Below are 21773 nucleotides of genomic sequence, written 5' to 3' on the forward strand. Positions count from 1 at the left end.
CGTAGGCCTTTTTTCTTATTTCAAGTACGAACTATTGTGCTTTTGGGCAAAACTGGTGCACTCGGTCGCTGATGTACGAGATACAGGAAACGGGATGCGGCTCTTAAACGAGATATATATCTTCCACTCTCGTAGATTCATAGCCACACCCACCCCATAACCAAGATTTATGATGAGCCTCCACTTGGCCAACAGACATAGAAAGGAGTGTATTGATAACTGTAAACTGCGAATATAAAGAAGAAGCAGAAGGAAATCCACAAGCCACCGTATAGGTAAGGAGATGGCTTGTCAACGAAATCCACGAAACCAGGGAGAGCGGATCCTAGAAAGGCCCTAGGCCAGCAAAGGTCCTCAGCACAAAGAATCCATGTCTACTACGACAGCTCACCTGTACACTGAAAAACGAAGCCATTCGAAAGGGTCCCGATATATTCTAAGCACCGAAGTGGACAAATGGAGCCCACGCATTCGGTCTATCCGCAAAAGCGCGATGAAGTTCCAGTACCGCTTCCCTTAACGCCCTCGCAACAGCCCCGGACTCACCAATATCCCCCTTTCCAATCAAATAACGATAGAAACACCGAGCTGATAGCACGCACGCATCCTCATCAGCACGCCACAGAGTGCCGATGACGTGTGCGAATCCCGCAACGTGGAATGCGCTCGTGAGATGGATATTCTCATCTAGGAGCGTATCCGCTCGAACCTGCGCCGTTGAAAATGCAGACAGATACGCGATCCACGCCCTACCAAGTGAAGTCGAGGTAGAGATACTCGACGCCTTGAGCGCATCGACAACGGGTCCTGAGGATCCTGGTTTTTGTAAGAGTAAATGGCTCTCTGAGAGGTCTGTGGGGTCTGAGACGCCATGGCTTGCGAAATGGACTATCTGTGCTGTTAGCTCGGTGAGGGTGGCCTTCTGCGTGGGATTTTTCATGGCTTTTGTGGTGTAGATGGTATGGTGGAGTTCATGACTGTCGTGCACGACGTTGTTATGTGTCTCTATCACATCTTGGATTGCAGAGTTCTCCTCATAGACTCCATACAAAGAGCCGAGACCTGGAGTCGTTGGCATTGTGACCATGAGGATGGATTTCGAGGAGCTTGTTTGTTGGCTTGCTCGTGTTGCATATTCTCGTGCATAACTAAGGGCCTTGATGCTCGGTGTGTAAGATGGAATACATTGGTCTATGGAGGACTCTGTGAAGTGCTCTTCATGACGGCTGGGGCTGGATCTGGAGATTGTGGAATATAAGTCTGAAGCTAGTTAGAGATTTGGAAAGGACAATTTCACTTGCATAATAAACAGAGTTTAGTTTTACTAAAGGAAGGTGATATAATGTTCTCATCCACAGGACGGTTTCTACCGAGCTAGACCAAATGGGTGAAGTCGGCTCTTATATGTCAAGCCGACGCATCAGAGGTCACAACACAGTGTATAAAGGTAACTCGGACACAAAAAAAGTAGTTAAGTGTAGTTTTCCAGATATTGCATGCCAGAAATAGAACATAGACTTGTCTTCTACATAGCTGGACTGGCGTCTCACCGAAACAAGAATTCCATTATTGTATTTAATAACTCAACCACCGATCCACCTTTTTAGCAAAAGCCACACACCAATCATCTACATAGATCGTATAAAAATGCGATGCACCCACAACCACCGCCCCCAGCAAAATTCCCGTCGACCACCAAGCAACATGAAACGAAAAAGGATCATTCCCCAACGCCACACCACTACTCCCATACTCCTTCCCACTCAACGCCGAGTAAATCAAATCCCGCAACGGATTCCTCCACAGCTCGTAGATTGTCTCATGAAGCAGATACAATGCAAACGAAATCTTGCCCAGATACTGAACTACTCGCGTATTGAGAGGTCTCTGTAAACAGGGTAGTTCCCCGATGGCGTAGACCAGCATGGCTGATCCGATGGTTTTCCAGCAAAAGTGATATATATCCCATTTATCCTTCCAACGGGATGGTTGGAGGACGGAGAGAAATTGATACCCCGGTGGGAGGTGGCCGTCGTTGCCCAGGCAGAGGAGGTAGTACCCTGCGAGGAAGATGAGGATGGCACCAATGCGTGAAAAGGTGAGGCAGTTTCTCGATTTCAGGGTATTGCATCGACGTTTGCCGTACCATGAGCCTAGACGAAGGGGTGTTGTGAAGAATGACCTGGGTCTGTCTTCGTCTTCGAACTCTGCCATCTCAAATTCGGCATGCAGTGGCTCGTCCGATGGTAAAGAGGGTGTATTCGTGGTAGCCCTAGCTCTCTCGGCCAGCCAGAGACCCCAGATAAAGCCAAAGATATCCCAGTTGCCATACCATAGGAAGAAGCAAGCGAGAGTGGGAAGAATGTAGAATCTCGACTTTGCCCGCCACCCCGAGAATCCCACGATGAGGAGGTAAACCACGTTTGACCCCCTAAACTCAACCGGCATAGTCCACAGCTGCCCATTCAAAGCACCGCGATATTCAAACGCGATAATATTCATACTATCAGCCATATAATTGAGAACCCATGTAAAATGATGCCAAGGCGCCGTCCAAGGTTTAGGCAATGTCTCCAAAAACCCCTCGTCAAACGGCCAATGATACAGATCAAAAAAGTAAAAGATCTGAGCCAGACTAGCCGTAACGAAGACAGGCATATAAATGCGGAAAACCCTTCGCACAACGGCAGACGAAACTCGTGCCAAGAATTGGGGGCTATTTCGAGCTTTCAGGAGACTGATGGAAATCGCGTAGCCGGAGATAACCATGAATAACGTTACCATTCCATGGGCGGAGAAGAGAATTCGAATTGGTGGAAGCTGTACTATATGGCGATTCCCCTCGGGCGGATCGGTCCAGTAGGAGACAAAGGGGTGCCAGACATCGCTCATGAAGAAGTGATCCGCAGCTACGATGGCGGCTGCGATGCCGCGCAGGCCGTCGAGCCATTTTGTGCGCTCCATGGGGAAGGAGATGTTGTTTGATCTCCTATTTTTCTCCGGTTCCCCCTCGTTCGCTTTGAGTCTTCATTGATTCATGGACGAGGTAGATGTGAAAGTCTTTTGGGGCTCAGCTTGATATCTTATGTGAGCTGGGGAATAAAAAGGGTCCACGTTTAGCCGCACGCTAGTTGTGCCAATCACAACGTGGAGAATAAGACATACTACTGTAAATAGTTTAGCGTGCTACGTTTGGCTTAGCGTTGATCTAGAATAGATATTCTTCAGGCAGATGAGATGATCGTCGGTGAGACCCTTCCACGCCATTATAATTCACAGGCTTGTAATAGCCAATGAATATATGGTTTTCTCTTAAATATTTAAGTCTGTCATCACTCATCTCCATATTTATGGAAGGGATGTTGTTTCCCTGCATTTTAGATTGGATCTCGCCAGCCCCATCAATCATTTATAGTCCAGTGAGCTTACGAGCCTGGTATGGATGGCCTTGGCAAGCCTCGGGCGCATGAAACTCACCTTCCCAGCTTATGGCCTTGAATCACTAAACAATAATCCCTAAAGGTGAGCGCGAAAATTAATTGCTACTCACAATTAGACCCCCCCCCAAGCCAACCACCCTAACTTGCTCCATGCTGCCACTGTATAGTCGAGGCATTTTCACCTATTATCATCTATTTGAGCTTTGCTGGGCAAGTCATCAAGATTTATACTCGGCGCTCGGGGGAAATCGAGGCATCTGGCCCCACGTGATGGGCTAGCCATGCTGATGTGGCTGTGCTTTGCAGTGGTGAAGGGTCGGGATGACTCCAGTGGCGATGTTGAGCCTGGAGAGTTAATGTGAATATTCCAGGAAGAGCAGATAAGTCAGAAACAGGTTTGCACTCAAGGATTCGTGTTGATGTATCACTTTGGGCTGTAGAGGCGCCCAGCCGAACCTGCTCTAAGCGGAAACAAGAGCACTGTTGAAACTTTAGTAAGAGAGACTCGTTAAATTGTCTATAAGTCTCTTTAACACAATTTATTCGTCCTTAAAGCTGGTTTGGCATTCCAGGGAGCCTGTACCACGATCGGGCTCACGGTAACAGAACTATAACAAAGACACCGTTCCCCCTCAAATTAGCGACCGGCGTTACTAAATTGTAATCAGCCTAGTACCCTAAAATTAAAATTGTCAGGACAACCAGATCAGTTTTGATCTACACTACTAGTTGGTGTCAATTTCGTCTTGTCGCACAGCATCTGCAAGAAGCCGCTGAAGGTATATGAGCCTTCCTTCTGGACTCCGGGATCTACGATTAGTCACAACCAATCCAACCACGAGACAGAAATCCATAATAACGTTTCTAATAATGTTAATATCAAGAACCATCAGCTATTTGTTCTTAATTTCTCTCCAATCCATTCTCACATCACACCACACAACCACGATTCCAGAGGGAGCCAAAGACAACCTGATCATGCCACCCGAGAAAATCCCACTACCAGCTGATCTGACCATAGCCCAACCAAACCAACAAATCAACTCACCCCGAAAACAAACCCACGAGAACAACTCGCTAAAACCAAAAGTCATGAACCCCTGCGCCTCTCGGCCAATCCCGAAACTAACCAACAGCCTCTAGCCCAGTAACTGTTAACTTCAACACCCGGAAGATCTACTCCCGCGTGGTTCGGCCGCGACCACACCACTCTTTAGCCGTTCGACGTCATGACTACAGCCCGCGCAGTGTGGCACTAACCACCCCAGACCCAAGCCCTCGGATGCGAGATCAGGTCACTCACGCGGTAAATCAGCCTAATTCACTTCGTTATGACTGGTAGTTCCATAGTTGAAGATTGTGCGAGTCGGAACCGCTGCGGACGAGTGTTCGGTTCGTTCGGCCGGGATGGTGTGGTCCCATGTTCGAAGGCGATCTTGCCATTTACCATGGATGGAAAACGTGTAATTGTCTTTTGGATAGTAGGTGTATTCCGTGGGATTTTCGTGTAGGAGGTATATAAGGAATACAGCTTGTTAGGGGTTGAAGGATTCTTTGTTCATCAAGATCTTCATATCTACTCAGAGAATACTCTATAAGTCTATCAAAGACTATCACAACACTCTACGCTTCTTATCCCAGCACTCGATCTATCGCACAAACCGAAGAATTCACTATGGGCTCTCCATCCAAAACTTCCCAGGCTGCCCGCCTCCAGAACGACTTCGGTGCTGACTACTGGGTTCGCAACAAGGAGACGCACAGGGTAAGTTCAATCCCAATTCCGATTGACTTTGATATATACTTCTTCCATTATCAACAATACTAATACTATCCCACAGCAATCAACCGCTGGACGAGGTCTCTTCGCCGGTCTCCAGGATGTCAAATCCTACAATGTCGACCACGGCTGGGCACGTCGTAAGTCCGGCGATGCGCAGACTGGATTGATTGGATCTCTTTGGAATCGGTATGCTTCAGTATTCACCGAGTATCCACTTATTTGTGGGATGTGTGGCTGACTCGTGGTAGATTTACTGGTGGATCGTACCACCCACCGTCGTCCTAGGGTTTGTCTTGATTCGGGGGTGAGAATTGCAAAGGGCGATTGTCCGAGGCTTGGAGGTGCGAAGCCGGATTCTGAGATTATGGTTTTGTGTTTGGACGGGTAATGGTATTTGTTATGTTGATATGATAGCTTTGGAGTTATGGTGCTTTTTAGATTTTATGTTATCCACACTTTGGTTGATTTAAATCTCGTCTTACAAAGAGGTCCACGTGGAGTATGATTACTCTTTAGAATGGGCGTAGCCGTATACTTGTCAAAATATTTATAGTATCCACTCATATTCTCCTGTTAATCATTCAATCTTCTAAGCAGATCCAGGGTAGTTATGACTGGCCCGCTCCAAATGCATCTTACTTTAAAAGCTTGACATATAGCCGAGTTTGAAACACCACAAGCACTGATTGAGAATAATATGAATTGTAGATCGATTGATCTCTCTTAATAGATAAAAATGCCGATGGTATGTACAAAAAGCTCCAAACACCAAATCCAACCCCACAATATTTTGCAGCGTAATCACCAAAAGAAAGCCAAGCAATCACCACTCCGGGCCTTTTCTTACTCCCAAGAAGAAATCTTCATGGTACCGTTCTCCTGCAAATTCTGATGCATCTTAAACGCCTGGAACAACAGATGCGGCTCGTGACCCATTCCCTTCCTCAAGCACTCAAACTCAGCCCGATCCAGATAATCCGTCAAAATAGGCTGGTAATCAGGATGAGCGCACTGCTTGATAATAACGCGCGCACGCTCGCGAGGCGACAATCCTCGCACATCAGCCAGACCCTGCTCGGTAACGACAACATCCAGATCGTGCTCCGTCTGGTCAATGTGCGTGCAGAAGGGAACGATGCAGCTGACACCGGTAGGATCAACCTTGCTGGGCCGTGTTGACGGGGTGTGCATGATGCTGTACTTGGAGTTACGGAGGAAATCGGCGGAGCCGCCGAGGCCGTTGAGCATGCGCGAGCCCATGACGCAGGTACTGTTGGCGTGGGCGTAGATGTCGACTTCGACGGGGGTGTTCATGCCGATGACGCCGAGGCGGCGGATGATCTCGGGGGAGTTTGAGACTTGCTGCGAGCGGAGGAGGAGCTTGCCGGCGTAGCGCTCCCAGTTATCGTAGAAGCGCTTGAAACCGTCTGGGGAGAAGCGAATAGAGGTGGCGGTTGCGAAGTCGAGGTTGCCGCTGTCGAAGAGGTCGAGGAAAGAGTCCTGCAGAACCTCGGTCCAGACCTTCAGGTTGGTGAAGTTGGAACCGCCCTTGCTGAGACCGCCCACGACGGCGTTGGCGATGTTGCCGATGCCGGACTGGATGGGGAGGAGGTTCTTGGGCAGACGGCCGTGGTTGACCTCATGCTTGAGGAACTCGATCAGGTTGGTGGCGATGGCCTGGGAGCCCTCGTCCTCGGGGGCGTTGGGCTGGGTCTGGTCGGGGTAGGTGGATTCGACGATGGCGACGACCTTCTCGGGGTCGACGGGGATATAGGGAGTTCCGATACGGTCTTCGGGGGCCATAATCAGGTAGGGCTTGCGGCCGGGAGGGAGATCGGAGCCCACAATATCGTGCAGGCCTTCGAAGGAGGGACTCGACGTGTTCACCTCGATAATGACCTTGTCGGCCATCTGGACCAACTCGGGCGAAGCACCGACCGAGGCGCCGGGAATAATTCCACCATTCTCTGTAATCGCAGAAGCCTCGATAACGGCCACGTCAATCTTGTTCTTAGGCTTGTTCAGAGTATAGTAGCCCTAGATTGATCGAAAAAGGAAAATGGTTAGCGCCGATCATTCTCGACTTTCCGGTCTCCGCGGCGGGAACCCCCGAGCCTTAGCCGGTAGTACAGCACATGAATCCCGTTATACTTACATAGACCAAATCCGAGGGAAACATGCTGAGATGCTTATCGAAGAATTTGATTTGTCCGTTATTGATACCCTTGGCGATTTCTTTTCCGACCTGGTGCGGGCTGCGGCGCTCAATCATGTTCAGGCGAGCCCAGCGATTCTCCGTCTCTGCGCCGGATGAGGCGCCCACGAAGAGTGTGTATTTAAGTTGACCTTCCAGGTTGTTCTTTTCGACGTGGTCTGCGAGCGCGGTGGGGACCATCCTATATTAGCACGGCGGATTAGTTTCATACCCTAACTGATGTCATAGCGGGGGATAATTCAATGCGCAGGGTTCCCGACGCGAAGAATGTAAAGCGCAAATACAAAATACGTACTTGGGATAGCCCACACCCGTGAAACCAGACCAGCCGATGTACGAGCCATGGGGGAAGAGGTCAATGAGATCCTCAGCCTTGGCCAGCTTATTGAGATATGAAGGCCGGCGGACTCGGCTCTTGAGCAAGGCGGAGGCAGCCATGCTGAATATGTGAAACCAGAAATAAAAAAAAAGACGAACTCCGAGAAGAGTGGAGAGTGAGAGTGTTCGTTGGAAGAGGGAAAGTGGAAGAAGTCAGAAGAGAAAGAAAGTGGCCGGGGAAGGAGACGAGACGTTAAATAAGGTCGAACACCAATTGACCCCACAGCCCAAAGGAATGGAAGGCAAGTGATCCAGATCCACTGGGGCCCAGAGAAATGAGGAAAAGAATAATACCGGAAGAAGGGAAGCTCTGGAGAATCGAGAATCCACACGAGAGTGCCACTCTTTATTATTCTCTTCCGCGGGCTTCCTATGGCTTTCCTCCAGTTACTATACCACCATAACCTGTAACCAATAAATATCATTCATAGATATATTCATAACTACTATCTCAACATTATCCTCCGATTCTGAATCCAATTGACTCTATTCCCACTCCTAATCATCAAAAAATTAGCAGATCTTCCTCTGAAACCCCCCCCACATCCCAATTAGTACAACTCCATCTTCATCTTGACGTCAGCTCGGCTTTCCCTCGGCGACACCGGTAATTTCTCGCAATTCCCCCGGACTTCACCAACCCACCAAAGTATCATCTCTCGCCCTTCCCAAAAAGCCTACATGCTCCGAAATACTCCCCTGAAATACCCCGCGAATCGCCACAACTCGGCGACTCCCTTGCCGATTAACACTTAGATCCGAGCATTAGACAAAGGCTGTATGGGCAAATTGTTCAATATTGTACAGTGTACACTAATCGCCGAGTTTCGCCCACGCCTAGATCGCAGGTGATCGCTTGAGTCTCCACTCGGCCCGGGGGAGATCCATTTTTTTACTGCTTTCATTGAAATTCGTTGCCGTCTCGGACTGTTTCGGTTACTGGGGTTCGGCCGCACGGAGGTTTAGTCTTGTGTTTGATCTGGAGGCCGAGGGTATAGTATCTGACTGTTTAGAAATACTGTGGTCTTGGGAGTTGATTTCAGTGATTACTTTGACTATCGACTATCGGCTATTAGATAGGGGCGATCCTGGAAGATTCTGTCTTTATTCAATCGCATACGCAGGGTTATGTTCTCTACTGAAATTCCAGCTCTTAGCAGAGATACTGTTTTCCCTTTACAAAAGAACTTCACGGCTAAATATACTACCTGCTTTACACTTAAGTAAATAATTCAATGCTATACTTAAACCTAGCCCAGGGAGATTCCCATTAACCGTACATAAATACCTAATAATACATTCATTCAATAGTAAGAAGAGGGGGCGGGGTGGGGTGCAAGAAGTTTTAAGCGCTCCTCATACAAGCTGGCTAGCCTCAGGCCAGAGAAGCAACCCCTAACCCCTGACAATTAATTACCCCTGATTGGTTCTCCTCTTCCCCAGAAGAGATCCCCAGAGAAATCAGCAGAGGGGGATACTCGTCCACGAACTAAGGAAGCGGTTGTTATTCGGCATTCATCGGTGGACATCGGTGCCAGGACTGAGGAACCCGAACCACCGACCATAACAGAATAACACAAGGCCTACCCTATACATAATCTCCCACAAGAAATAAAGAGTAAAGAGAGAAATCAGAATGAAAATAGAAGAAACCCAATAGAATACATGACGGCTAAGTGAGAAAAAAAAAGAATCTCAAACCCACAAACCATAAAATAAAGGTAATAGAAAGAAAAAATAGAAGAAACAGCCGTGTAAACTCATTGCGCAATTTCCTCATGTGAATTTGAAAAAAAGAAGAAAGAAGAAGAAAAGACGCCGTCCCTTTCTCGCATATCAGTCCGGCAAAATGCATGTATCATCCTGTTCCCCGCAACACAAGCACAAAAAATCCTATCAAAAGCCTCCCCACCATCTCATTGATCCAACAGCTTACGCCTCGGCAGCGGCAGGCTCAGCGTCTGCCATATCGGTATCAGCCTGCTCATCGGCCTGCTGAGCGTCCCCTTGGACGTCATCGGCAGCACCGGCAGTAGCAGGCTCCGCAGCCTCGGCGGGTGCAGAGTCCTCCTTTTCAAGAGTCCCATTCAACCAAGAGCGGAAGCGCTGATTCGACTCGTCGACCTTATCCTTACTAAGACCGCGAGCCCAGTTGGGGTTATTAACGAACTTCTCGAGGAAGCGATCATGGCGCTTTTCGCGGGAGGCGGCCTTCTCCTTGGTCTGTTGCTCTTCCTTGGCCTTGATAGTCTCCGCGTCGGCGTCCTTGTCGTGGACGGGCGCGGTCGAGCGCCAGAACCAATCGTGGCTGGGCGGTTGGTAGAGGATGGTATAGTTGTTGGCGCAGATGCGAATGATCAGGCCGTCGTGGTGTTGCAGGCGGCGGTAGAATCGGTCGTACTCCTCGTCCTCGTCAAGCTTGTTGGGCAGGTTGCGCTTGAGGAAGGGCATGCGCATGTCGGAGTAGGAAACGCCTTCGGTGGGATCGCGCATGGAGTAAGCGGTCACGTAGTAGGACCAGCGGGCCTCGGAGCTGAGTTCGTCGCTGTCAAGCGTGGCGTCTTCGGTGGTCATAACCTGGACGGTAACATGGCGGTCGGATGGGAACTGTACAAACTGGATTAGCACATGACTGTCAACTCTCAGCGAATACAGATACTTACGTAGGTAATGCGGTACATATCGCCCTCCTTGATCATCCTCTCCACCTGCTTGCGGTATTGCATCTCTTGGTGGTGGGTAGTCTCATTCTTCTCACGTTCCTTGAAGAACAGGTTCGCAATATCCGAGCTGCGATCTTTGGCATCACCAGTGAAAATAGATGCCACAAATTTGCCGATCGACGAGAAGATGCGCTCCAAGTTGTACAACAGGTAGCCGCCTTGCATGTAGAATCGACGGAGAGTCTCTTCCATGTGGAGCTGGTCAATATCTCCACGAATGACCTCCTCGCACATGCGCACGATCTGCTTGTACAGGTTGGCCTTGGGGTCGACATCGTAGAAGAAGTCGGCGGGGAAGCGGTCAATCAGGCACAACTCGTGAGCGGGCTTGGGAAGAAGGCCACGGCGGACCTGCTCGTGAGCCTCTCCTTCCTGCTCCTTGATACGGAGCAGCCGAGAGTACAGAATCTCAAAGGTACGCAGAAGGCACAAGAGATTCAAATTGCCGTACATCTGGTGCTCGGTCTTCTTGTACTTCTCGTTCAGAGTGTACTCGCGTTCAAGGTTGAAGTTGCCTTGACCAGGGTGCTCCATCCACTTGAGCTCAGCGACATCAAAGTTATCTTCCGGCTCGGAGACAGCCATTGAAGTGGCCCGGACGTCTGGAGTGGCGAGCTGGGTGGTGGCAGGCGCAGCAGCGGCAGCACTAGAAGCAGCTCCGTCTTCCTGAACCGGGCCATTGCCCTTCTCCAGCTTGCGCTCAAGAGTCTCACGCAAGAGATCCAGCTTCTGCGTGTTGACAGCCTTCCGGCTAGCCATCGAAGTATCATCAGCACCGAACTGATCCTCCAACTCCTCAGCCGGGGTCGCGTTGAGCATCAGCTCATCCATATACTCATGGAAGGATTCACGATCCAGTCCAAAGAAGACAGGAATAAAGTCCTTGACAAAGCTGATCAGACGAGACGGGTCTGCACCAAAACCAGAGGTACTCCGATCAAGATACAAGCAAAGGAGATGAGTAGTATCCAACAGGACGTCCAGATCCTTAAACTTCATCTCCATCTGGTGCTTTGGAGGCTTCAGACCGCCCTTGCGCATGGTCTGGGTCTCCTCAAGCTTGGCCTGCATATCAGACTGGATGTTCTTCGCGATGAACAGCTTCTTATCAGTCGAGCGGGTGGCAATCGCCTGGTGGTCCAGACTGCGCCAGTAGGCACGCTGCATCTGCTCGCGCCAAACCTTGTCCCATTCACGCTGGCACGCCTTCCACTCCTCGAGCTTCTGCTTGAGGCGGTAGAGAACGATAGGCAAAACTTGGCAAGGACGATCAAACATGTCGCGAATAATCTTCTCACCACGCTGGCGGTCATAGACCTTCTTGATCACGCGCTGGTAAATAGCCTCACTCTGACCACCCAGACCGGGAGGCAACTTGAAGTTGGCCCGCTCGGCTTCCGACATGTGCAAGAACTGCTGGCAAATCGGCTCGATGAGCTGGATGGTGCGTGTGCAAGCCTCAATATGATGATCATAGTCATGACGATCCTCCTCAATACGGTGGAGAGCATCTTCAAACTGGTTCTTTCTGTGGGCAACGAAACCAGAATCTTCAGAGGCCCAGGTAGGATGTGAAGCCCACTCGTCGTTCAAGACATCATGGCAGAGCTGATCACGACCACTACAGGGCTTCTGGCGCTCGCGCTTAGGCAGAAGACGATAGCTGGGTCCCAGAGACCGACAATGGGCGAGGTTCACCACACCAGCCTCCGTCTGGGGCTTGGGATCGATGGTCTTGTCTTCGGGCTCTTCCACATTCATGAACCGCTTGAACCAGCTCATGAGCTCGGCATTAGAGCCAATAAATCCCTCTGCCCGCTTGACAAGAATAAAACGATCGATCAAGTCGTTCGTGTACAAGTTGCACAGCTTCAAGAAGTCACTGAAGATCTGCTTGTTGGCAATGAACTTCTTGACACGGTCAAAGAAGGCAATCTCCTCCTGACTGGGCGTGGTCATGGCATTTGGTGGAACCGGTTCAGGAAGAGCCGGGATCAGAGTTGGTGACACGTTGGGAATGTCAGCTCCAGAAGGCTTTCCATGGTAGTGCTTGGGTCTCTGCAATTCATCGTCAGTAATGATATCATAAAGTGGGAAAAAGAGGTGGATGTGAGAGGACACGGGCAACAGTGCCACTCATGCCTGTCATATCTACACCACAATGAAAAGGGAGTTAAACGAACCTTGTTCCCATTAGTGAAAGGGCCTGCAGGAGGACCTCCACGGGCATCGGGCATGCGAGCCACATCAACGCCAGAAGGACCAGAAACAGACGAGAGGCCAACACCGGGACCACCTCGTCGCTTCTTGTTCTCCTTTCCGGAGTCCTTGACGTTGAACTGGCCGAGGGGTGGCATTTTCACGTCACGACTGGGAGTGGAAGACGGCAAACCCACGGGCTCACCCCGAAGGTTTGATGTAGGGGCAGCCTCTTCGGCCATACGTGCTTGAGCCTGTTGCTTGGCGTGGGCAGCAGATTCAGGCAAGAACTGCTTGAAATCCTCCAAGAGGTCAGGGGCAGTGTTGAAAAGTTGAGTGACTTGAGCGTAAACGTCTTGGATAGGCTTCGACTCGCGCTGGTAAGTCTGCAGAATCTCAAGGAACTGCTTGTAGATCTCAGGCGCAGAAGAGAAACGATTCTGTAGAAGGGAGGATGTCAGAAAAAAAGTGGGTTAGGATAGAGTTCGGAGAAGTGAGGAAGACAAACCTTTATCTTGTTCACGTAGCTGATTGCGTGGTTGAATTCAACAGGCCCCCGTTTGTTCAGATCCGCATGGCCGCCCTGAAGGATGCCTCCAACCCCAGCTAGGCTACTCATCGACTGAGTCGACCCACCTCCAGAAACTGGGAGCATCGACGGTCTGCCTAATCCAGACGCTGCCGATGCTGCTCCTTGCAACTGGGCCACACCGCGGTGATCTTGCGGATGGGAGAGTGCCGAAGCACCCTGAGCCTCTTGACTTTGATACGCAAAGTGGTGATCTTGAGGAGGGGCCTGCCCTTCCTGTTGGTACATGCCAGAAGGACCGATCATACGCGAGCCGGGGGAATACGACCCAGGTGCACCTTGCTGATGACCCTGCTGCTGTTGCTGCTGAGTCTGCTGCCAACCAGGGCGAGACTGTTCATAATAGTCAGAGCGAGGGTGAGCACCCAGGCCCCCAGAGGGACCCAAATCGTTAGCGGCATCAAGCGAACGGCCCGCTCGGGGCATACTCAGGGTGTTTGTTCCCGAGGGGGTGGTCACGCGAATCGCATCTGGGTTGTCTTCGGTACCGCATTCGATGCGGTAGCCTGGAGGCAAGAAAGTGTTGAAGCCTTGGATAAGGGCGGGATGGCCATTGAACAATGTGGAAACCCTCTGGATTACACCCGGGGTATCAATGCTATTCACTCGAGGTTAGTTCTCTCTCTCAGGCAGCCACCTCAACCTTGGCTTCCCAAACAGGAAAGAGAAGTTCGGATGAAAAAAAAACTCACGCTTGACTCTTGAAATCCTTCATTATATCCAAGAACCGATTATAAACATCGGGCTGGTCTACAAATCGCACCTTGACCTGGTCCAAATAGCTGAGGGCATCCTGTTCCACCAACGGTACGTGAGCCCAAGGCATGTGCAGTGAGAACCCGATTGGGCCACTTACGTTGAGAATGGGTTGCTGACCCTGAGCCAGGGCCGCAACATTCCCGGGGATCTGCTGCCCCTGTCCATTATATCCCATCATGGGAGGACCTGCCGGGTGTTGCATGTACGACCTCGGGGTACCCTCGCCGTGGGGCATCTGAGGTCCTCCGAAAAGAGCTGCTGGTCCACCGGAAGCTTGAACGTTAGCCTGCGGGCCATTAGGTGGATTGGTGCCGAGATTCGACAGGAGACCGTTCGGACCATGGATAGAATTGGGAACTTTTGACGCGACGGGCTGGTGGAGGGGAATCGAGCCGGTGTGGCTCTGAACCGGATGATGCTCGCGCTGACGTTCCATCTGTTGGCGTTCCATCTGTTGGCGTTCCATCTGTTCGCGCTCGCGGTGCGCCATCTCTTCCTGGCGCTGGCGCTCGAGAATCTCGCGCTCTCGAGAGTCCCGCTCACGCTCCCGGTTCAGAGACTGTGGTGAAGCATGCGACATGGCCTGGCCAATGCCGGGAAGGGAGTGGCCGGCGCCATGAGTCGGGCCTGCCGGGTGCTGTCCGTACGCAGGAGGTTGGTGGGGAGCACCGTGGCTCTGGCTCAATTCCGCTAGGCCGGGGAGGGAGTGACCGGCTTGACCACCGGGGTGGTAGGGGCCTATGGAGAGCGCAAAAAGGTTAGATCATGAATCCTACCAGATCAGACGATTCGACGCCCGAAGTCGAGGTCTACAGCTGTCGAAAGATTGCACGGGGATTTGCTAACCAGATGGAGGAGGGAGAACGGGCCCAGAGGGTTGCGACGCCGGGCCTTGCTGAGGGGGATTTTGACTATAAATAAAAGGATCCAACATTAGCGCCCGACAATGCAATTAGTCTGAAGGAGCATATCTCCTACCTGAACGACCCCAAAGGTCGTGGCTGTTGATTCATCTGATCCATGCCAGGGTGCGACGGAGGCCCACCGGCCGAGGAGTGCCAGGAATCGTTCCCAGAGTTCATGATCAGCTCATGAACTCGGATCTGCACCGATAGGCAAGATCAAGAAAGTATATGCGTATAAAAACGGGCGGAAAATAGGGGGGAGGGTCGAGGGTGGGATAGAAACGTCTGACGCAGGTGAGAGCTCCAGCTGTTTCTCTGAGGTCTGGCTTTCGCTACTCTCGCTCGCTTGGGAGGTAACACTCAGAACGCGCTGGGGTCACAGCATGACCAGTGCCCTGGGACAATAGAGGAGAGGTATATTCGACACTCAACGAGGAATAACTGCGATGACGACGACAAGGTCTAGGGACAAGAGAGTGCGCGCGACCGATCGCGGGCTTCTCCAGTGGAGGCTTTCCTGACCGACTCCCGCTAATCCAACTACGGTTAGGCGTAAAGTGCCTCGGGCCGTTAATTGTCCGTGTGTATTAGACATTTTGGTACGGTATTATCAGATAGGGTCCTCATCAAAGGACGTGCCATCCCGTAATAGCCGGTATTGTGCGAACGACTGATTCCTTCCGCCTTCGTCATCGCCCGCAAAGCCCGGCAGAAAAAACCCGGCAGAAACGGGGGAATTTGCGTGGGCATGATGATGCTTGGGCTGGAGGAAGTCGATTGATCATACGCCAATTTAGAGGCAGGAAGGAATATAGAATACTTGGAGGGAGTGTTTAAAAGATAAGCGCATTAAAAACCCATCCATCCGAGACAAAGGTATCATGAAGGGACATGAAGACAGGAATCACTCCATCATTCGTACCCCCTACCCACACAACACGTAAAGGAAAAGCCGTCATGAAAAACGCCCCAAGCAGGCTTAACATTCTCTATCATGAAGCGCCTCCGTACAACGCCCGTGGAATACCTAATAAAAATTGCATACAAACCAAGAGAGGACGATATGGCGATGGAAGAGGAGAGAGGACTGTCAAAAGAAAGAGAAAAAGAAAAACTGGGAGCTGGAGCTGAAGCTCAAGCAGAGCGCCTTGCGGACACTTGGGGAATGATGGGTCCTCTGTGAACAAAAAAAAAAGAGGAGGCGAGTAAGGTTGAAGGGAAAGTCCTGAGATTATGGAATCTGGGGGTGCTGCTATGGCCATTATTTTTGCTTTCATTTTTTGTTGGTTGCGTCTTTTTTTCATTCGTTTCGCTCTCCCGCCAATATCATCAGTCCTTCCACCAACCACCCGATCCCATCGCCAAGATGCACCTGTCCATAAGAGCATTGTATGGGGAGTTCCGATGTAATGAGCGACTCGATGCCGCTTACAGAGCAGAAAAGACGAAGAGCTAGATTCAGATGGGTCGTAGTTAGTATCCAGCTTCAAAGTCGTCACGAAGAGGGACCGCAGTCCAAGGCTGAAACTTACGTTGTTTGTAGCCGCAATCGCAATGCTGTCCTCGAAAGGATGCCAGCTCATGTGCAAGATCTTCTTGTTGAAGTCGATCTGGTCGGCATCGGTCTCCTTCTTCATCCGGCTGCCGGGGCCAGCAGGGCTGCCGGACCTAGAGCCGGCCTTCTTCGCATTGCCCTTGTTCATAGGAGTCGGTACGCCGACCTTCTTGGCCTTGAAGGCCGACTTATCCGCCTGCAGCACAATCTCCGTCTCCTTTTGCTCATCCGTGGGGTAGATCATGAAGTTGTTGTTATAGCTGCCAGTCATCACGTTCTCGGCATCACCGGAGAAGACCACCTCAAACTTGTCGAAGATGCTGTCGTTCTCATACGTATCGCAGAGGCGCGGCCGCAGATGTTCGTGAATGGGAATCGTCTTGACCGGTTGACGTTCCATGTTGACATCCCAAATCTTCACAGTCAGGTAGTCTCTTGACACAATGTACCGGCCGTCGTGTGAGAATCGAACGTCGGAGATGGAGGAAATGATCTCGGAGAAGAATGAGCGGGAGGAAGCATCCTCTTCTTGTTCAAACACTGGTCAAGAGAAGATTGTATAAGTACAAAAGGGCGACTAAATTAGGGAGTCAAGCAAGTGCTAGACTTGGCAGGTTTCAACTTACACTTGGCATGCTCGTCGCAAAGAGCGCGCTGGCGCATGTCGGCCAGTTTGATAGTTCCCTTGGAGCTGGCGTACATGAACCAGTTACAGCTGACTGGGTGGAACTCGGCTGCCGTGATGACCTCGGTAAGTTCCTCCATGTTGGCAGGTTTGATATCCACAATGTTGAAGCTCTGGTCCTGGATGTTGAGGTTCCACAGGTTGACTCGGAGATCGTCACTGCTGATGAAGGTCTCGCCATCGCTGTTCACGGAGATGCTATTGATATGATAGGCGTGGGCGTTCGCATACGTTCTGCGAGGGACGGCGGCAACGACGGTATCATGGTGTGTCAGGCGTGGCATCTTCAGAGCTCCGGCATCCTTGAAGGTTCCCCGCGGTGCCCGGGGCAGGCCACCACCACCCACGGCACCGGCCGGAGTCATCTCATTCGACAGGTTGTTCTCGGCCACCACTTTGAGAGACTTGTCGAATACCTTCCAAAGCTTTATGGTCTTGTCGTTTGTAGAGAGGAGGAAGTGTGATGCATTCTGTCGTCGACACCATTTTATCTTGTTGATCTTCTCTTCGATCTCTAAGGATTTGAGGTAGTCGAATTCCGGCTCGTGGGATTGGAATTCGGTGTGGAACTTATACTCGCAGGTTTTTTTCTGTAATGGCGATTCATTTTAGCACGGGAGCTTTGGCCGGAAGACTTGACGTGCAGAAGGGCTAAGGAAGAGAAGAAAGAGGAACATACCGTCTCGTTCCGCTCAAACAAAACCACACGTCCACCCTTGTCTCCCGTAGCCAAATAATTACCGGTGTGGTCGAATTCAACGGTCGAGATGATGTCAGCTGCGGGGGAAGCTTGAGTTAGTCTGTTCCTCCGTGTAGGCTGATCGAGCAGTTTTGGAGGGTTTACCTTCTGTGATATCTTCTACATCACCTTTATCGCCAAAGCATCTGGGGGAGGACCATATCAGTCAAATGTTCGCCTACTTCACGTATCACCGACAAATTCCGGTGAACGAAAGGTGACAGAACCACGGGATCGCAGCTCCAATATTCGGCGGCGACTCACTGTGTGAACTTCCAGGTGGGTGTGCCTGGATCTCTGTCTACCATCTTTTCGTTCTAGGGTCGCCCTAAGGGTCGCAAAGAATGCAGTCGGGGAGACGAGGAAGAGATCGGCCTGGCAAAGGGAGTTTTTTTGAGTCTCCAAGAGCTCTATCGGAGACGATGCAAAGATTCTGAAAGAGGGCCGATTCGGGAGAGTGAACGACAAAACGGAACCGGTCGGACAGATGAAGACCGCGCGATGGGAAGCTGGTAGATTCCACGAGGCAAAAGGCGAGAGTCGATTAAGCCGGTCACACTTGATCGGTCGATGGGGGGACGAGGGGCTCGAGACCGATGACGAGAGATCGCGAGGGGGGGGGGAGGAGGGGAGAGGAAGCGGGGGGGGAGGAAGAAAGTAGGGCAGGAAAACAGCCCGAGGAACTCGAAGCTAGGATGAACGGATGGCAGTCCTGGTGTGGTGGACAACGCAGATGGACCAGGATGGGGGGTGGAGGAGTTGAGTGGAGGAGGGGAGTTGGTTGAAAAGAGGAGCAAACGACCCGGTTGTTATGAGTGGACCCGCAGCAGAAGAGCTTGAGAGGGGATCATAGGAAAGACCTGGACGGCATGCCAAGTTAGGATGGAAAGGACTGAGAGGAGAGAAGATACGCAGGGGAGGGAGATTAGGAGAAAAGGAAAAAGAAAAGAAAGAGGAAATTGCATACGAGGTAGAGTTATTGGTTGGGTGGATGAGGCAGAGAGGTGGTGGTGGTGGTTGGGTTTGGAGGTTTGAAGGGCGGGAAAAGGTGAAGAGGTGAGGCGGTGGTGGGGGAAGTCTCTACAGTCGTTGCCAGTTGACCAGCTAAAAATCTCTCGCCCTCGCTCGCTTTGTATTCACTTTTTCCAACGATGACTATCAAGATGAAAGAAAAAAAAAACTAATTTGGTCCTGAAAGCTCTCGGCAGACAAGAGTCTAGAGTCCCATTCGCCCATGAAAATTCGTCGTTGCAAACGTGGACCGCCAATGCTGACATCAACACTGGCAGACCGCTGTAACATGGCCCGAAGCAGACAGCTACGGGACTGCTGGTTCCTGACCAATTTGGTATTTAGTGGAAATGATTATTTCAAGGAAAATAAATCAATTGATAAATTCAAATCTATCAATATGCAGGCCAATTACAAGGAAATGTGATCAGTTTGATATGTGCGTAGATTCGATACTCTTTTCCCTAGGCAGCTGCAGCTTTGTCCCATCGGATCTCCGCCTCTGTCGTCATCCTATCGGGGGTCCAAGTAAATATCCACGAATTTCAAGCATTGCACCTATCATAAGTATTGGAGCGGCTTTTGGACACTTAAATGACCAGCCGAGGTTGTGAATATTTGTCTTGAAAGGAGAAAATTATCATATGGGCTTGCCGGTAGATACAACTCGGCTATACTACACAAATATATATATCGCGTCATACTCAGGACGCTTCTTCTATATCCATCAACCTTGGGTACCCACGCTCAAAATACAGACAAAACTAATAATTATTGTTTCTAGAATAATAAAAACCTCCCTATTAACTAATAATAACCCCACTGACACTGGGATATTAGGTATTTATCACTACCTCCAACCTCAGCCCTAACTATCCACCCTTCACATGCTTCCCTTCCTACTTCGTCCGGCCCAGCACTCCCTTCAACCGAACCCTCCCATTTTCCAATCCTCTCAAGCCATGAACCCCAAACCTCCCTACAAACAACCCTCAATCCCTTTTACCTAGCACCAGTTCACCTCTACACCTACCATCAAACCCTTAAACCCGTCACCCAAAAACCCTCACATCGGGCGCACACCCACACCGCCAGAAACCACCAAGCCATCATATCATGCCCGACGACCCGGAGAACATGCGGGGTACCCGCGACTCAACCCGCCGCCCCAATCCCGACCACGACGAGACCCCAATAACAACCACGATACCCGATACAACCGCCCCGAGTAAACCCGTCTCGACGAGCGGTAATGACACACCCTCGCTAGCGAGTCGCATCCAGAGTTCCGCGGCCGGGCTAGCCTGGAGCGCGATGCAGGGTGCGGGCTCGTCTTCGGATGCGGCGCGAACGTTAGCCGGCGCGATGCAGGGGAAGGCTGCTGGGCCGTCGGCACTTGCGTCGCCGGGTTTGGGGGGTTTGGTTAGTCGGGATATCGGTGCGCGAGGGTCTGGTGCTGGAGCGGGTGCTGGTGCTCGGGCAGGGTACTCCGGGCTAGGTGCGGAGTCCTTTCGCGAGACCTCGAGCGAGAGGACTGGCGGGGTTGAGATTCCTGCGCTCTCGGAGGAGGCGTTTCAGCGATTGGGCGCGTATACGGATGAAATGGGTGTGCGGGTGGACAGCGAACAAGGGAATGCGTACCGTGATACGAGTCTGTCGGATTTACAAGGCGAAACTGGGAATTGGAAGGGCAAGCAGCGGGCGCATGACCCGATGCAACTGGATTATACCAGTGCCTGGGAGCGCGCAGATTACCCCGGGTCTCAGGTACATACGTACGAGGCACAAGCCAGCGACGGTGCCGCAGTGGTGTCTCTGCTCAAGGATACGTCGTTCGATCCGGACTTTGGGGGCCCGGAGGATCTGGATATTGATATGGCCGCGACACCACCGCCACTAACGGCTGCAGAGATCAAGATGCTAGACTCATTTCGACGGCAGATTGGGGACTCGACGGACCCAAATACCCAGCACCAACAGCCTGGCCTGTCGAGTCTCAGTCTTGTCCCGGATATAGACACTTTTCTCCAGCAGAACGACCCGTCTGCGTTTACCCAGAGCACGGGTACAGTTGCTGCGTCGGCTATGTCCCTCCGCGACTCGGTTCTCGAATATCTCCCCGGTGCGGAAGACTGGGTTACTGTACATGAGCGGTACCATGATGAAGTCTGGGGCTACCTACGGCCTGCGCTGGAAGCGGCCAAGGCAGAGATTGAAGAGAAGAAGTCGGAGGGACGGGAGGAGGATGACAATGATGGGCCGGCCGTGAGGCGGTTGAAGATGATATTGAAGCATATGCGGGCGTGAGATGTGGATTGACTTGCATTACCCCGGGCAATGCGTTCCATTGTAAACGCGTTATATCAGATCTGTACAAATAGGGTTATGAAGCATAAGGGATAGAGGGTGTTTGATTTGAACTTATAACACTAGAACTCCTATCGCGCATGGACTCCGTCCCTATATCATGTATACAGTATAGGCTAAACCATTTTGGCACCCTGGGCGCTTAGTTCGCCCTGGAATCACCTGACGGTGAGATGGGGCTCACCAGGGTTGCTTTTCTCGTCGACTTCTTCTTTACCATCTCATCCATCCTCACTCAGTCTCTGACATCCGCGGATATGCCATGTGGTACGTATTGTGAGAATGACTCCACCGATATCCTTAGGTGATACGAACTCGGGATTTCAAGTCGGAATCAACCACGGTCAGATTGAAGCGCAGTTCCATATTGCAGGCGACGTTAATATCCGTACGACCTAAGTCTTAGACCTGATCTGTTCTTGTCC

General features: G+C 51.1%; 7 protein-coding genes across 7 annotated transcripts; 2 read left to right on the forward strand and 5 right to left on the reverse strand.

Moving 5' to 3' along the window:
* Window positions 1-436: 436 nt before the first annotated feature.
* N7496_012305 (uncharacterized protein) lies at window positions 437-1078 on the reverse strand (the record flags this gene model as incomplete). Its single annotated transcript, XM_056705218.1, has 1 exon — window positions 437-1078. One exon carries the CDS (start codon window positions 1076-1078, stop codon window positions 437-439), a length of 642 nt encoding a protein of 213 aa, XP_056549116.1.
* Window positions 1079-1575: 497 nt separating this feature from the next.
* Window positions 1576-2964, reverse strand: N7496_012306 (acyltransferase family protein; the record flags this gene model as incomplete). Its single annotated transcript, XM_056705219.1, has 1 exon — window positions 1576-2964. One exon carries the CDS (start codon window positions 2962-2964, stop codon window positions 1576-1578), a length of 1389 nt encoding a protein of 462 aa, XP_056549117.1.
* Window positions 2965-5115: 2151 nt separating this feature from the next.
* Window positions 5116-5508, forward strand: N7496_012307 (uncharacterized protein; the record flags this gene model as incomplete). Its single annotated transcript, XM_056705220.1, has 3 exons — window positions 5116-5205; window positions 5282-5409; window positions 5472-5508. The coding sequence occupies 3 exons, from the start codon at window positions 5116-5118 to the stop codon at window positions 5506-5508; spliced, it is 255 nt and encodes an 84-aa protein (XP_056549118.1).
* Window positions 5509-6066: 558 nt separating this feature from the next.
* On the reverse strand, window positions 6067-7876 carry coaT (acetyl-CoA hydrolase ACH1; the record flags this gene model as incomplete). Its single annotated transcript, XM_056705221.1, has 3 exons — window positions 6067-7260; window positions 7379-7619; window positions 7734-7876. The coding sequence occupies 3 exons, from the start codon at window positions 7874-7876 to the stop codon at window positions 6067-6069; spliced, it is 1578 nt and encodes a 525-aa protein (XP_056549119.1).
* Window positions 7877-9748: 1872 nt separating this feature from the next.
* On the reverse strand, window positions 9749-15168 carry N7496_012309 (transcriptional regulator SIN3; the record flags this gene model as incomplete). Its single annotated transcript, XM_056705222.1, has 8 exons — window positions 9749-10423; window positions 10480-12597; window positions 12723-13178; window positions 13247-13925; window positions 14020-14120; window positions 14184-14824; window positions 14933-14997; window positions 15065-15168. 8 exons carry the CDS (start codon window positions 15166-15168, stop codon window positions 9749-9751), a joined length of 4839 nt encoding a protein of 1612 aa, XP_056549120.1.
* A 1251-nt stretch (window positions 15169-16419) lies between these two features.
* N7496_012310 (protein phosphatase 2A regulatory subunit CDC55) lies at window positions 16420-18278 on the reverse strand (the record flags this gene model as incomplete). Its single annotated transcript, XM_056705223.1, has 6 exons — window positions 16420-16443; window positions 16524-17086; window positions 17173-17821; window positions 17911-18008; window positions 18076-18116; window positions 18235-18278. 6 exons carry the CDS (start codon window positions 18276-18278, stop codon window positions 16420-16422), a joined length of 1419 nt encoding a protein of 472 aa, XP_056549121.1.
* Window positions 18279-20097: 1819 nt separating this feature from the next.
* N7496_012311 (uncharacterized protein) lies at window positions 20098-21288 on the forward strand (the record flags this gene model as incomplete). The annotated part of the gene is made up of 1 exon (XM_056705224.1): window positions 20098-21288. The coding sequence occupies one exon, from the start codon at window positions 20098-20100 to the stop codon at window positions 21286-21288; it is 1191 nt and encodes a 396-aa protein (XP_056549122.1).
* Window positions 21289-21773: the final 485 nt, after the last annotated feature.

Source organism: Penicillium cataractarum (assembly GCF_028827025.1).
Source record: "Penicillium cataractarum strain IBT 29864 chromosome Unknown utg000010l, whole genome shotgun sequence".
In the NCBI taxonomy this organism is placed as follows: Eukaryota; Fungi; Ascomycota; class Eurotiomycetes; order Eurotiales; family Aspergillaceae; genus Penicillium; species Penicillium cataractarum.